This window comes from Eleginops maclovinus, chromosome 11 (assembly GCF_036324505.1).
Source record: "Eleginops maclovinus isolate JMC-PN-2008 ecotype Puerto Natales chromosome 11, JC_Emac_rtc_rv5, whole genome shotgun sequence".
NCBI classification, from domain to species: domain Eukaryota; kingdom Metazoa; phylum Chordata; class Actinopteri; order Perciformes; family Eleginopidae; genus Eleginops; species Eleginops maclovinus.
This window is the reverse complement of record NC_086359.1, coordinates 19,516,659-19,530,821: the sequence shown is the minus strand read 5'-3', so window position 1 is coordinate 19,530,821 and position 14,163 is coordinate 19,516,659. Positions and strand designations below refer to the sequence as shown.

Genomic DNA, 14,163 nt, shown 5'->3' with positions numbered 1-14,163 from the left:
GAAAAAACACAGCCGTGTAAAGCGACGACGCGCTGCTTCAGTAATAAAACATGTCTGACTTTCTAGAGTCTGAAAAATAAAGATTGATTTATCACATTGTTATGAGCTCTTCAATTCCAAAGTGGTCTGTAGGCTGGGCATAAACACCAGCTATCAACACAAAGTCACTCTTTGTCTGAGAAACACTTCTTGATGTGAGGGTGGATCACTTGTGGAGGGGTCTGCATTTCTTGCTCTACCATACTGGTCTAATTTGGATCCCGCACAACGTAAGGTATGCCAAGGCTGCAGAGCATGTGAGTTAGAAAGCTGCTGGTCTCTGGTACGCGATGAAACAGGCTTCAGTTTGTGGCAAGTGGTAAACAGAGGAACTTGGACTGACCACACCCCTACACAACCACAAAAACAGATTTTTTAAAAGGGCGCTGCAAAAGGGTTGAGAAACAGTTCAGAATCACATCCTGCTGATACAGATTTGGATTGTGATATGATATATATATGCTTTTAACTATGCTGTGTAATGTTACCACTACCTTATTGCAGCCTTGCTGAATGCTGTCAACACATTGCACTGTTCCTGTCATTGTTCAACCACTGTTTTGATTCATGTTTCTTCTAATATGGGAAATGAAAGCCATCTGTATAGGTATAGCAGACAAACATGACTTTGTTTACTATTCTAGCCTGCCTGTATCGATGGATGCACTGCTGAACAACATATTTTTGGCATGGTGAGCATGGTAGAAATGTGAAAAAGACAGCAGGCCATGCAATAGCTGTCAAGACATTTCAATAAAATGCATGCCGGATTACTTTCTCCCCACCCTGACTTTGATGCTAGAGGAAAGTCTTAGAATAGGGTGACCTAAACCACTTTTATCTTTCACCATTGCAGCAAAGAGCATGTGACTTTTAAACTGGTGTTCTCTGTATAAGTTTCCTAATATAGAATCTAGCGCATAAACTAGGAGGAAAAGCCACTAGAGACCAGAAATGTGCAGTACACTCATCTTCACCATTTCTCATCTCAGCCATTAAATCAACTCATGTTTGATGACATTTCTAGGAATTTACAACTGGAATAAGCTTCAATACTGCCAAGACCCTTTGCATATATAATAACTGAACACTTAGACCAAGTGTGAATAGGGAAACAGGATACAGCTACCCCTGGAGTGTGTAATAGGCCAAACGTTAATAAATAATGATGGAACATAGAGCAATGTGGCTGGATGCTCACTAGGTGAGGTGGCAGCAGACAAACTGAAGCTCCTACGCAGTGCATGCTTCTCATTCGCTTCCTTTTTCCTCCCTCCATCCTCAGGAAAAAGCACTGAGTCAGACTCTCCGCACAGACACAACACTGTCGCAAAGGATGTGAAAAGAAATGTTAAATGTGCAAAGATGTTGAGTGTATTGCTTATAATATGGCTTTTTCCATGATCATTGAAAGTAGAGCCTACTCTCATAGAATTAGCATTGATTGTAACTTGAGACAATTCTGCAACCAAATCAGGCCACGGGTGTAAAGCTGGGGTGAGGCAGGTGCTCCCGCTCTACTTCCTTTCCCCACTACTTCCATCACCATTGCTCAAACCACAGCCATCTTTATTATGAAGTCAACACCTGTAGAGTTTCATGTATGTATAATGCATCGATGTTATCGCGGTGACATAATCCTGGCAAATACTCAAAATAGCTTTGCTGTACTTCCTGCTTGCGTCTCCAGTAGCACATGTTGCCATGATGCGCACACACAGACTAAAACGCTGAAAGAATGCCAGTGTCCCTTTTGCAAGATACTGTAGGACTACAAACTTGAATTCAAACTACATTTTTACAAACTATTTAACATGAAGACAGCTCCAAACACAGGATTCAGGATTTAGAAGCATCTGGACACTAATGTTTTGGCTCTATACTATTAGCTCTTGATGTGGTATGTGGCACTATGCTATGTGCTTCCCATTAAATACACAAACAATTAAACAAGCCTTCCTGTTATGTAGCTCTGGATTACATATTCAGTGAACTAAAGCATTCTGAATGGTTTCCCATTTTCAAGATGTTAAACCCATGTATCAAAAAAATGCATGTTGTAAAGCTCTACTCAACTGCATAAAATAAAGTTCTCACTGTCAGAGCTTTCTTTCCCTTTGAGCATCACTAAGAGGATTCAGTTGTGGACTATGCATGGTGAACATTTATAGTAGCCTGTTATTTCACATTTTAAAATATATAAGATTTAGATGAACTGGCTCTGGAACAAGACAAACTGTTTTATTTTATCAACCCGTTTTATATTTCATGATATTACTGTATCCGAGGGTGAATGCTTTTTTACATTTAGAAGCTCTGCAAGAATCAGATTAAAACATACATTGATTTAAGGCATTACAATTTAGCCTGTTGTTATTTGTGCCTTCAGTATTATTCTGGGTTGAACTATAATGTAACGGGATACCGACCATAATGTGTGGAAATATTGCAGATCAACGTATAACAACGAGGAGCAGGACAGATATTATCTTTCTGTTGCTTCGGTGTGATATAGATATGTTGCTACTGCTGCTACTGATATTACACTAACATAACAGCAGTTGTACATCTGACCAACATCTGCATTAGAGCTAAGAGAATAGATTACTGTTGCAATTAATGTATTAACGGAGCCTGGCCACGTAGGCAACTCTGAGGCATCTGTACCGCACCTGGGTCTGGGGAAGATGTGTGTGCAAAGTCATTATCTGAGCCAGAATGAAACAGGAAGATTGTGGGATTAGTGTTTGTCCCATGCTGTGCGCCGGTCTCTGCTCTCCCTCTGGGTTTCCCCTTTAGTCTGCAGGGATCTGAAACTAGTACGCAACAGGAGAAAACTCTAATTCCAAAAGCAATATTGAGGAAGTTGCAGCCTAGTTTCGCACCATAACAATGCAGCAAATGTGTGACATTTTCTGCAGTCAGTAGCTATTTGAGCAAGAGCAAAGTGTAAATGCCTACAGCTGTATAAATATCAAACCATTATAAACAGTCTAAATGGCACTCCTGGGAATAGAGAAGCCTTAACATAAAGCAAGGATGCAATAGTTCACAAGTGGTATGTATGCTTAAGGAGCTTAAGGCTAATGATTATTGTACAAGCTGCCTTTGTCTGGAGACTTTGATTCAATGTGCCCTATTGCTAGACAGATTAACCCCCCCTAAGCCTTTAGTAAGATACATAACTAACCAAACCAAAACACAGAAAAACTACTCAGCATTTGAATATGGAACGGCCTAAAGAGGAGAGCCGCTGCTTGAGTCAGCTTCGTTACATTCAAAGAGAGAAGAGAAGAAAGCAGAGCAAGAGAGGAAGCGGCTGACACAGGATTTCCTTTGATCTCAGATAAATAGGTGGTTGGCCCGACTGTTTGGGCTTTTACAGCAGTTCTCAAACTTTCAGAAAATTGGAATAAACGGGAGATGCTGACTCATTTTTTTTGACAGTTGTTATAAGGGTAAGGAAGTTATATTCAGCATTCAGACTTCTGATATATTATTCAACTCTTTGATTATGTTCTGAAATAAATAATTTAGCAATTTCTTCCTATCATGTACTAAAATGAACCGTTAAACTTGATGCCCTGAATGATCACTAACTTCTATACCAGTTATTCTGGTTTGTATGCTATAGTTTTCTGTTTCATAATACAAAACGACCCATAGGCAAAGCCATTACAGTGACAGGGACTAATACAATAAATTGGGCTATCATAAAACGCCATTATAAGATTATAAAAACGAGAAGTCATCTAGGGTAGCAACAGATGTTTCATGAGAGTAAAACGGCCAATTATTGTATCCATTCAAAGTTTTGTTGATAAAATGTCTGAAAAAGTTTCAAATGTCCTTGATATTTCAGACATCCAATGGTCTACTTCACAAAGGCAAAACAAAAAGCACAAAGTCTAATTTGTGTACATGTGCTGTTATTGGTATTGCTGAATGGTGTGGAATACATTGATTAAATGGACATAAACAAAATGTATTTCTTCATAAAATGTGGACCAAATGCTGTAGTTTTGGCACAGTGAAACCATGAATTTCTCAAGATTTGAAATGTGCCCACCTTGTCCCAAAAACGTCTATCCTGTGTTCACCAGGCGTACAGTAATGGGAGCTGATTATAGATATTCTTCTTGAATATTTCATCTTTCTCAGAGCCTGGCTCCCTCTTGGGCCACACTTCCTGCTCTGGTGGTGTCAAAGTTCTTGTCTGATAAACAGTCTAAGCCACATTGCAGAAACTTCATCTGTTTTCCTGCCTGCCTTGCTGGCTGCATATACAGCGAGTGGGCGTATTTCCATAGACACATTAGCATAGCGTCCATGAGAACTGCAGGGCAATAAAAAGAAAACTACCTTGTCAGAGAGAGCCCACTGATTTTCCACAATGGAACATCATAGTGTCGGTGCAAATGAATAGTATAACTGTCCAACCTAACAGGAGCACTCACTGCTCTCTGCTTCGAGCTTTGCAACAATAGGCTAAACAGACTTGTGGCATGACAGCTATTTGATGTGAGCTGTGGGTGTGTTCAATGTAACCTGTACTGTGGGATGAGACAACAAAGAGATAACAATAGGTCAGACCTTTTTCAGGCCAACATTATAAATACACTCCCCACGCATGTTTAAACGTCACAATTGTAAACTTGCTCTTCCTGTTTAGCTGAATGGTATATTTACAAATGATCCACCTCTCTATTATCTGCTCATCTGTTCTGAAGGACACTATCTTGCTCTTTGGACAAAGGGGAAGCAAAAGAAGTCAACCACATTAAAAGGCCATCTCTATTCTCTGCTCTACCTCAGTCCAGATGACCCAGAAAGCATTCCTTGGAGCCAGTGAGTTAGACTGTGATGCTTGTGAAGTATGCAGCCTGTTTCCTGGATGTTAAAAAAATGTACCCAGAGGAAAAAGACAATTGGCCGTTACCTTACTTCACAATACACAGTTTGTTTTTCTGCACTGGCGTCTTGGTAGATGGCCCTTTAGAAGAAAGCTGAGGGAAGGGATCCTGGCAAAGCTGCACAGGCTGGGAGCCATCTGTGTCTTTGCGAGGCAAAAGCATTGAGTTTAAATATTAGGCAAAATATCTGCATGAACATGCGGACAGAATACTGAGCAGCCTCACTTTCTGTCAGAAACAGGGCTGCTTTTATTTATTCAACTGACTGAATGCAGCGCTCATTCCTGCTCCCATCAGTCCATCTCCTCTTATCTCCTCAATTAAAGCCTCCTGCACTGCAGTTAAGGATGTGCCACTCCAACTGCAGACTAGACCTCGCCTCTCGAGGACGGATAACAACTCTCTGCTAGGGTCATGCACTGTACTTTGGTATACACTACATTTTCCCTGAATGGTTAAGAGTGGGAAAGAGAAATGTGTTTTTGTCCATATTTTCCTAGGATCCTCATAATGAAGAGGGTGAGAACATATTCTGTTACAAAAAAAAGGGTCAACATTGAGAGATATAAAATATAAATTAAAGGGTAACATGGAGGCAAAGAGTGCTAACCTCAGAGCACAAAACAAGTATTTAGGCTACTGTTTGTGCATGAATTGCCTCAGTTGTTGTGATGTCACTCTGTTAGTCCCACTCCTTTAAAAACATTGAAAAGGCGAGAAGACAACTTGCCTCCTATGCAACACATTGCATTGGACCGTTCATTCTTAAAGGTTTTACCTGAAAAAATGTACCAGGAAAAATTGTTGCTTTGTGGATCCCTTTATGAACCAGCGCACTCGATGACCTGCACAGGCTCCACAAACTGCTCTGCTCTGACAGCATACGCAAGGAAGTTCACTGTCTACTCATGCGCTTGTTTAGAGATAAAGACTTTTCTAACTCAAACTGCCGCTTGTCAATACTAAAGAGGAAATATCACAGTAAGTAAAAATGATGCTTATGATATTTGGGACACGTATATGACCCTGTCACTCACAACGGTTTAATAAACCCACCCTGACACATACTGTATATTGCTTCAACCCCAAGATGCATTTTCTAATAATGTGGTATTGCCGAGCAGAAATAAAGGGGCTCATACTCTTTAAAAGTAAGGACTTGTATAAATATACATGTCATGATGTTATCTTAAATGCCTGATCAGAACTTTTTGGATTAAATAAATTCAAGGTTAGTTTGTCCACATATTTGGAGGTGAAAATGATTGTACTTCTTCAGTTTTCATAAACTCATAAGTTATAAGCACTTGATGATTTTTAACAATGTGTGCATTTTCCTCCATCCTGTGAGTATGAGACCCAGATCGTCAAGTTTACATTCAGCAGGCTTTGCATACATATTGACGGTCATAGTAGGGAAAGAACAGGTGTTTTCTCTACGATTAACAGTAAGCATGGCTCCATTCCTTTCATGGGTTCATTGACGGTAACAGTGAGCAAGCACACACAATACCAGAAACATGAAATTAAAGATGGAACTCAGCCATCATTTATTTCATTATTTCTGCCTATGATAGTTAAAATGTCTTGTATTAAAAAGGTATTTTGATCCTATTTGTCATCATTACGGAGATATCTCTTCCTATACCGAGTATTTATGCAGTGCCTTAAGCCTTTCAGCGTCTGAATTAGTGAAAAGGATTCCATCCCTGCAATCTGCCTTTCACACATCTTACCACAGCTGGACAAGGTCACTCTTAATGTTGTAACCCTGCCCCCACCCTGACTCATTTCATAGTACATACAGCAAGTGGATGAAAGACTCCAGTGCTGATACTAATTTCCTACTCACAGTCTCAAGGTATCAAAAGTGAATCCAGGACAGCACCACGGGTAGGAGATATTCCTGAGTGTGTGTGACAGCAATGACAAGTGATCTTGCATTTCCCTTAGAGAGTCACACATTTCTATATTGAATTGTTCCCATTGAGCAGCGTGATCAAGGAGATCACCAGGTATTTCTTATTCCGAACAAAACAAGCAATACCACTGCTGTACAACGGACATGGATGCTCCCCACATAACCTCTGGCTATAAATAGCAAGCCAATGACAGAAGCTTGAACTGGGAAGGGAAAACAGCTATAGAAAAATAACAAGGAGATCCACTGCTTCAGCTCTACAACGACACAGTAAGAGAGGGTTCTGCCTTTGACACACACAGTCATGAAATCAAAAACAAATTCAAACTGAAGGATTGAAAATGTGAAGCATGTATCCACTCTGCTCAGTGTCTGACTTCCCCTCATTACAAGAAGTCACCTTTGGTCCGTTTTGTATCTGGCTTATTCTATCCTAAAGTCATTCAAAAGACCGATTTCAAACTGTTTCCCATTCTTGGATGGTTGACCATGAGAAAAAACAAAGAGTATAATTATGTACAAACAACTTTCAAATGTACTGCCCCATAAATGACTCATTTTTAACTCTCCATTCAACTGGCGTAATCAAAGGGAACAGAAGAAAGTGAAATCTGTCATTTGTTGCCCATTTGGTTTATCCCTAGGGACGCATGCCAATTCCACTGCAAGGCTGGTCTCTTCTATAAACACGAGACGAAAACGTAGGCTCTGCAATTAGGGTATTTCACTTTCCCTTTGGTCACTACAGAAATATCCAATTATGCTGCACAAAATACATACAAATAAATGGCCCAAATAGATTACTATAAGTTAATTATTTAAGTTTTACAATTTTATAAAGTACTTTCTATAACACCTCAGTTATGTGAGTTTCAAGTAAGTGTTAGGTGAGAATTTTACACAGGAGCTTAGTCAGGAAAGTTTGCTTTAATGAAGCATTTAAGGACCTATTAAACACAAAAACAACCACCTTTCAAAAACAACTACACTAACAACAAGAAGGCCTTGTTTGACTGCTTCACATGGTACTGGTGTAATGAGGAACAAATGGCGGATCATGTGAAGATCCGCCATTTGTACTGCTGCATTTGGATGGACTGCTTGCAGCGCACTGCAGTCCCTCCAAATGCAACTTTCCATTGGCAGCAAATGTGAAGTGTACATTCACAGGAAAGCCTTAGCAGTGCAGCTAAATTGGGAGATTAATTGGCACATTTGCATGTTTATTCGGGGAATTTAATTATAATAACCTCTATAGAGAAGCTGACAGTGTACCACACATAAAGCTCTGAGAAGAACATCTTCATTTATACAAATGTTTGCAATTTAATGTAAAAAGTTAATATTTGAATTGTTAAAAATGTTTGAGTTAGTCCACATTTTCGGCACTGATATCATCTCTGTATTTCTGGTGTGAAGTTGGGTTTTCTAGCATCTAAGGGTACTTTTTACTAGTAAAAAAAACCTCCCACATTGGATAGGCCATACGTTTGTTCTTTTTATTTTTGGATGCGATGTTTAATGAATTATTATTTGGCTTACAAAATAATAAATAAATAAATGCCGACCCTGTAAATAGAACTAATCCTGGCTGTGTGGAAAAGGCTTTGAAGCAGCATTCAGACTTTCATGATGGGAATTAAGATTAGAAGATAACACATTAAAAAGTTAAACTGTTATAGAACTTTCTGGGTGTTCTGATGAATGACATAAACATTACACTAGCAGACATCCCTTAGCAACAGAAATATTATAACTGTTGAATGTTATAACCAAGGTGGAAACAGAATTGAGCTTATGGTAAGGGATGTTTACATTTAGGCAAATGGGGTGTAATGGTCGAGCAAGAATCCTATTGAACTCACGACTTGGCATGGTGCAACAATAAAGAGCACACGGAACCATTCAGGACGATGTAAAACGACGTGTTGTAGGCGCCCATGAAATTCTACCTATTTGCCTAACATGTCAAACAGTGACACGTTTAATTACCATGCAAACAACCTGTCCTTTGGCTCATTTCATGGCAGTCGTTGTCGTAGGAAGACACGTCCGCTTCAGAAAGACTGAGTCATTAAATTAAAGGAACATAGCCATCCTGTGACTGTAAGTGCTGCTAACAATCAAGCTGTCATCAAAGTCATTTTGTTTTTTCTCTCAACTGACCAAAGACACCGAGCGACTCTGTGACAGCTTCGGTAATGTCGCACGTCAAAAGCGTTAACGGTAAAGTTTACACATGTTCACTCAGCAAAATGGTGAAAACAGGAATAAATGCAGTAGACTGTCATAAATGAAAGATAATTAGCAACTAGCTTAGTCTCACCTGGGCAGTGTTACGGCGGAGCTGCTGCTGTTGTTTGATCAGGATGCTGCTGCTTCTGCCGCCGCCGCCTCGCGCACGGGAGTCATGAAGTGTCACCATCCGCCAGTGCTCAAGGAACCGGTAGGTGGAGCGCGTGAAGCCAGTTTGGCGCATTGCTCCTCGCGTAGATTTCTGGGAAATGTAGTCTGTCCCTTGATCAAGTCATTCGCTTTAAAAATAGTTCAAGAACACTTTTGAGACAGTCCACGTATCTTCGTGTAAAGCCAGTCATGTATGTACAACAATGATGTACATGATAATATGTACATATTTATGTACATGTCATGAGTACAACACCTGTCTGACACACGAGACATTATTGGATGGATAATATGTGTTTCTATTATAAGATTTAAACCCTAGGCTATGGACCAATGTCTGAAGTACATGTATAACATATATAATCCAACAAAAAACAAGCTACATCCTCCATAATAACCTTAGAGTTTCATGAAGATAGAATCAATGTATGATAGATTGACGTTACATGGATTGACTTTGTGTCGAATGTGCTGGCTCGATTTAAAAACAATATTCTCATGAGAGAAAAAAGCTAGAACGTTAAAAGCTCAATTTATGATTTGCCGTCATTAATTAAAAAATATGTGCTGGAACTGTATCCTAACTCTTTCAGTTTTTAGACGTCAAGCATTACATATGTAACGAATCTGCCACCGCTCATCTTTGACTACATTTACTTACAGCGGCTCTGTCATTGAAAACATGGCTGCCTCCATGGGTGCCGCTGGAGCCGCTGCCTCTGACTTACAAGATCCAGCTTCGGCTGGTCCGGGTATGGACAGCCCGCCGATTCAGTACAGCATGATCCTGGAGCATCTCATCGGGGACAAGAGGGCCGTGAAAGAGTTGAGCCCCGGCATCATCGGGGGGCTGCCGATGCCTTTCAAAAGCGACGAGCAGAAGATGATCGAGAGGGGAATGGAGAGCTGCACATTCAAGGCTGTCCTGGCCTGTGTTGGAGGTAAGCAAAGACACCACGTTCAAATTAAGATAACTGGTCAGTATGTGCGTGGGTTCCAGAAGTGGAGCCGGTGAAAAAAGAACTCATTGGCAAAATTACAGTTTAAAAATATTCGGGTACAAGTCCTGCATTCAAAATATTATTATGTAAATCTACAACAGCATTTGCATCAAAATATACCCAGTGTACCAAAAGTAAAGTGTTGATTATGAAGTGCATTCCATTTCAGAGTCATGTACTGTATATTTAATTATTGTATTATAATTACTGATGCATATGTATCGTTTTAATGGTGTAGCTGGTGAAGGGTGAGTTTATTTATTATTACCTAATAAGATATACTTTATTGATCCAAAATTGGGAAATGTTTTCGTTACAGCAGCATGTAAAACAAGTATTTCACACAATTAGAAATAAAAAAAAGTGTAGAGTACTTGTACAGTGAGAAGTTATAAGTCCAAGTTAGTAGTATAAGTATTACACTCCTGGTTAGCTTAACCTATAATAACATCATTATTTATAGTTGAGTTAGCTATATCTTGTATTACAGACACACAACACTATGTGGTTCTGTGCCAGCTTCTCATTTATTTTTACAAGTTTCTATGAAACAAAATGACAACTTAATGCATGAAACGAAGTTACAGTGCAGGAGAAGAAGGGAGTGTAAAAGGTTTTTTCAGTCATCCACTATTTAAACGAATACAATCGTTATGTTATTACTCGTCAAAGTTAATAACAAAACAGGCAAGAAACACATCACACACAGTGTATCTTTATACATAAAACACACGCCTGTTAATATTGTTGCGATTTAATGTGCTGCGGACACTCATTTCATTTTTTTGTACCTCCCCACAGGTTTTGTCCTCGGTGGAGCTTTTGGTGTTTTTACTGCTGGCATCGATACCAATGTTGGTTTTGACCCCAAAGACCCTCTGAAAACTCCAACAGCACGAGAAGTCCTCAAAGACATGGGACAGAGAGGGATGTCGTACGCAAAGAACTTTGCCATCGTTGGTGCCATGTTCTCCTGCACAGAGTGCATCATAGAATCAGTAAGTCCCACAGCAAGTTGAGGGGATCATCCGGTGTTGTGGTTCTGTGTGTTTATCAGCCTCTGCCTCTTTATGAATGTGTGTGAGAATAGGTAAATGGTGACATGGGATGTAAAAGCGCTTTGAGAGGTTGCAAAAACTAGAATAACGCTACATAAATACAGTCCGGTTAGCGCTATGTGCGACCAATGATGGTGGGATGACATACTCATGATGTATAACCACACAGCTTCACAACATGGCTTAAAACAGGACATTCAATTCAATCTCGTCAACAAAACAACACCATACCACACACCTGTTGACTGCGTGATATGATTTAGAGAATCAAATCAGATAACATTGTTTTTACATTGCTCTCAAAAAAACGTATGGAGCAGTATGTCTTACCGGAGCTCAAAACAAAGTATAAATAAGGATTTCAGATTGTCCCTCATGCTCTAGCAAAACAGGGAATAAACAGACTAATGTGTTTGAGTATCTGAATTGAAATGACTACAAGGCTGGGTCGTATAAAATGGAATGGAAGTTTAAAAACATGTTTTAGGTGTTATTTCGAAAGCACATTGGAACGATACAGAGAAGATTAGCATGGCCCCTGCGCAAGGATGACACGCAAATTCGTGAAGTGTTCCTCATTTAAAAAAAAAAACATGTTTTACATCCCAGCACCCAAAAGGACAACATGCATAAACTGTGGTCAACAATGTGTATCAGTAAACAAGTGAAGAACTTTCAATATGCCAACATCATATTAATGACGATGAAGGGCAAAAAACTGAGGGAAACTGTGTTGTAAAAAAAAAAAAAATGCACAGGCATCCTGTGACAAGGCTTCATGTACTCATTGGCTTCTCTAATGGCACAATTTTAAAAGCATTGACTATCAAGGAAATTCCTTTGCAAATTATTATTGTAGTAATGTAACATTGTTACGATGTTATGGGATGTTCAGTGGTTTTTCCTTTTTAACCTCTCTTAAAATGGTCTTGCAGCGCCCTCTAGTGCTAAACAGCTTTTTTTCAGATTCAGCAGCATGCCAACTGGTTTATCCCCTCTGTCTTACAATGCACAGTGACTGTAACTTCTGTCCTGTCTGTTTTCATTCGCAGCACAGAGGAGTCTCTGACTGGAAGAACGCAGTGTACAGCGGCTGTGTAACCGGAGGAGCCATTGGATTCCGTGGTATGTGACCTGGTACATTTACATAGATGTTTTTAATTAAAGGCAGTATATTTATGTTGTCCTCACATGTATTCTTTCCCTGTTGTGTAGCTGGTCTGAAGGCCGGGGTGCTGGGATGCGGAGGCTTCGCTGCATTCTCCGCTGCCATTGAATATTATTTACGGTGAATCACTCAACAGTGTACAGACTTAAATGATGCGAGTGTGGACGAGCCCTGAGAGGAATCCAACTGGTGAATATTTACCCTCACTTGGAGGACAGCTGAGAAAGCAGAAGTAATGTATTTTTGGGGAAGTGAGGGTTCCTGTTCCTGTGCACAATGGGCTGAAACATCCCTGTGTTACTACAGACACATCAGCTACACCCTCTGGACAGTGAGCAGAGTGGATCTGCCTATATGTGGAAGATATAATGAAAATGTTGAACATATTTCCTCTTCACTCTGAGTCAGGACCACCTTGATTCAGACTCATTAAACTTAATTAATGTGATGTGTGTTCTGTGTAACTAACCCAGATCCAGATTATTTATATTAAACATGTTTTTGTTAACTTGATGAGACCTTTTTTCTTGAAGTTTAAAAGTGTCCACAAATACAGAAATCTAAAATTGGCTTTTAATTATAGTCTTGATACAAGTTTGAATGTATATAATATGTGTTAATATGTTTATAGTAAATGTGTATATACTTGAGTTGACAGACAACATTTTTGGGTTTTCCCTTCCAGACCCCATAGAGCCTGGAGTGAACTATTTATAAATCTGGTGCAGATGTGTTCAGAGAAAATCGCATCTTTTAGTTCTAAATTATTGGATTGTGGGATTTCAAAATGTCAGGCTGGTTACAGTATAACGTTTTGCTTTTTGAGAAAACCTTATTTCAATTTAATAGTGCAGAATATTGCTTAACAGCTCAGTAGAGCTATAAACACATTACATATACTGAATAAATGCTACAGGGTTTGAAGCTCTGCATCCTGACCCTCTGTATATTATACATATTAAAAATAAATACAGCCGGTTTATTTAAACATCTGAATACTAATACTAAATCAAATCTAAAAGTTTGCTCTCTGGAAAATCCAAAATACACTCTGATGTCAGCAGGATGACTACCAGCACCACTTTATGCATCATGGAAGCAGACGGATTACACAATGAATTTACAACAGCTTTATCCATTAATGCAAATAAAAAAACATGTTCTACAACTTGTAACAAATGTACTTTATTTAGCTTATCATGAGAAATAAAAACATCCAAGGAAAACTTACTACTGAAGTTTATCAGAAAAGTGTAATTGTGTTTAAAAAATGGTCTGTGATTATGTTGTACAAATAGTGCTGAAAGAGTGCTCCAGATCCCACAGAGGACACCTTCAGAGAGCTCTGACACCTAATTATCGCCCACAAGGTTCACCGCGAGCTCCGATCAATGGATGGACTCGGAGGATTCCCCCATGTGGCAGATTCAGGTCCACAGCCTTGGTTTGAATTTGCCTGGGCTTCAGAGCTCTCCACTGCTCCTCAGGGGAACTGACAGAGGACGGAAAAAGCTTCTATTTATAACCTCGTTCTGTAAAACGTGACGTAAATCTCGAAATGTAACTTGAAAGAGTGGTTGTACTAAAAATGGTCAGTGATAATTATTATATTGTACAAATAGAGCTCTCTAAGTCAGGGAAAGTGCTCTGTGGAGAC

The 14,163-nt window shown here is 39.5% G+C and overlaps 2 protein-coding genes and 1 non-coding gene across 3 annotated transcripts in view; 2 read left to right on the top strand and 1 right to left on the bottom strand.

Annotated features, from left to right (window-relative positions):
- specc1 (sperm antigen with calponin homology and coiled-coil domains 1) overlaps nt 1-9,312 on the bottom strand; it is a 74,746-nt gene extending 65,434 nt beyond the window's left edge. Inside the window, exon 1 of the mRNA XM_063894531.1 lies at nt 9,200-9,312. The gene's annotated coding sequence lies outside the window, so the exon portion shown is untranslated. The remainder of the gene's footprint in view (nt 1-9,199) is intronic.
- A 632-nt stretch (nt 9,313-9,944) lies between these two features.
- Nucleotides 9,945-13,019, top strand: timm22 (translocase of inner mitochondrial membrane 22 homolog (yeast)). The gene is made up of 4 exons (XM_063894537.1): nt 9,945-10,220; nt 11,082-11,278; nt 12,391-12,463; nt 12,554-13,019. The coding sequence occupies exons 1-4, from the start codon at nt 9,962-9,964 to the stop codon at nt 12,628-12,630; spliced, it is 606 nt and encodes a 201-aa protein (XP_063750607.1). The 5' UTR covers nt 9,945-9,961; the 3' UTR covers nt 12,631-13,019.
- Nucleotides 11,814-11,921, top strand: LOC134872822 (U6 spliceosomal RNA). The gene has a single exon (XR_010166869.1). It is a non-coding gene; the product is annotated as a U6 spliceosomal RNA (small nuclear RNA).
- Nucleotides 13,020-14,163: the final 1,144 nt, after the last annotated feature.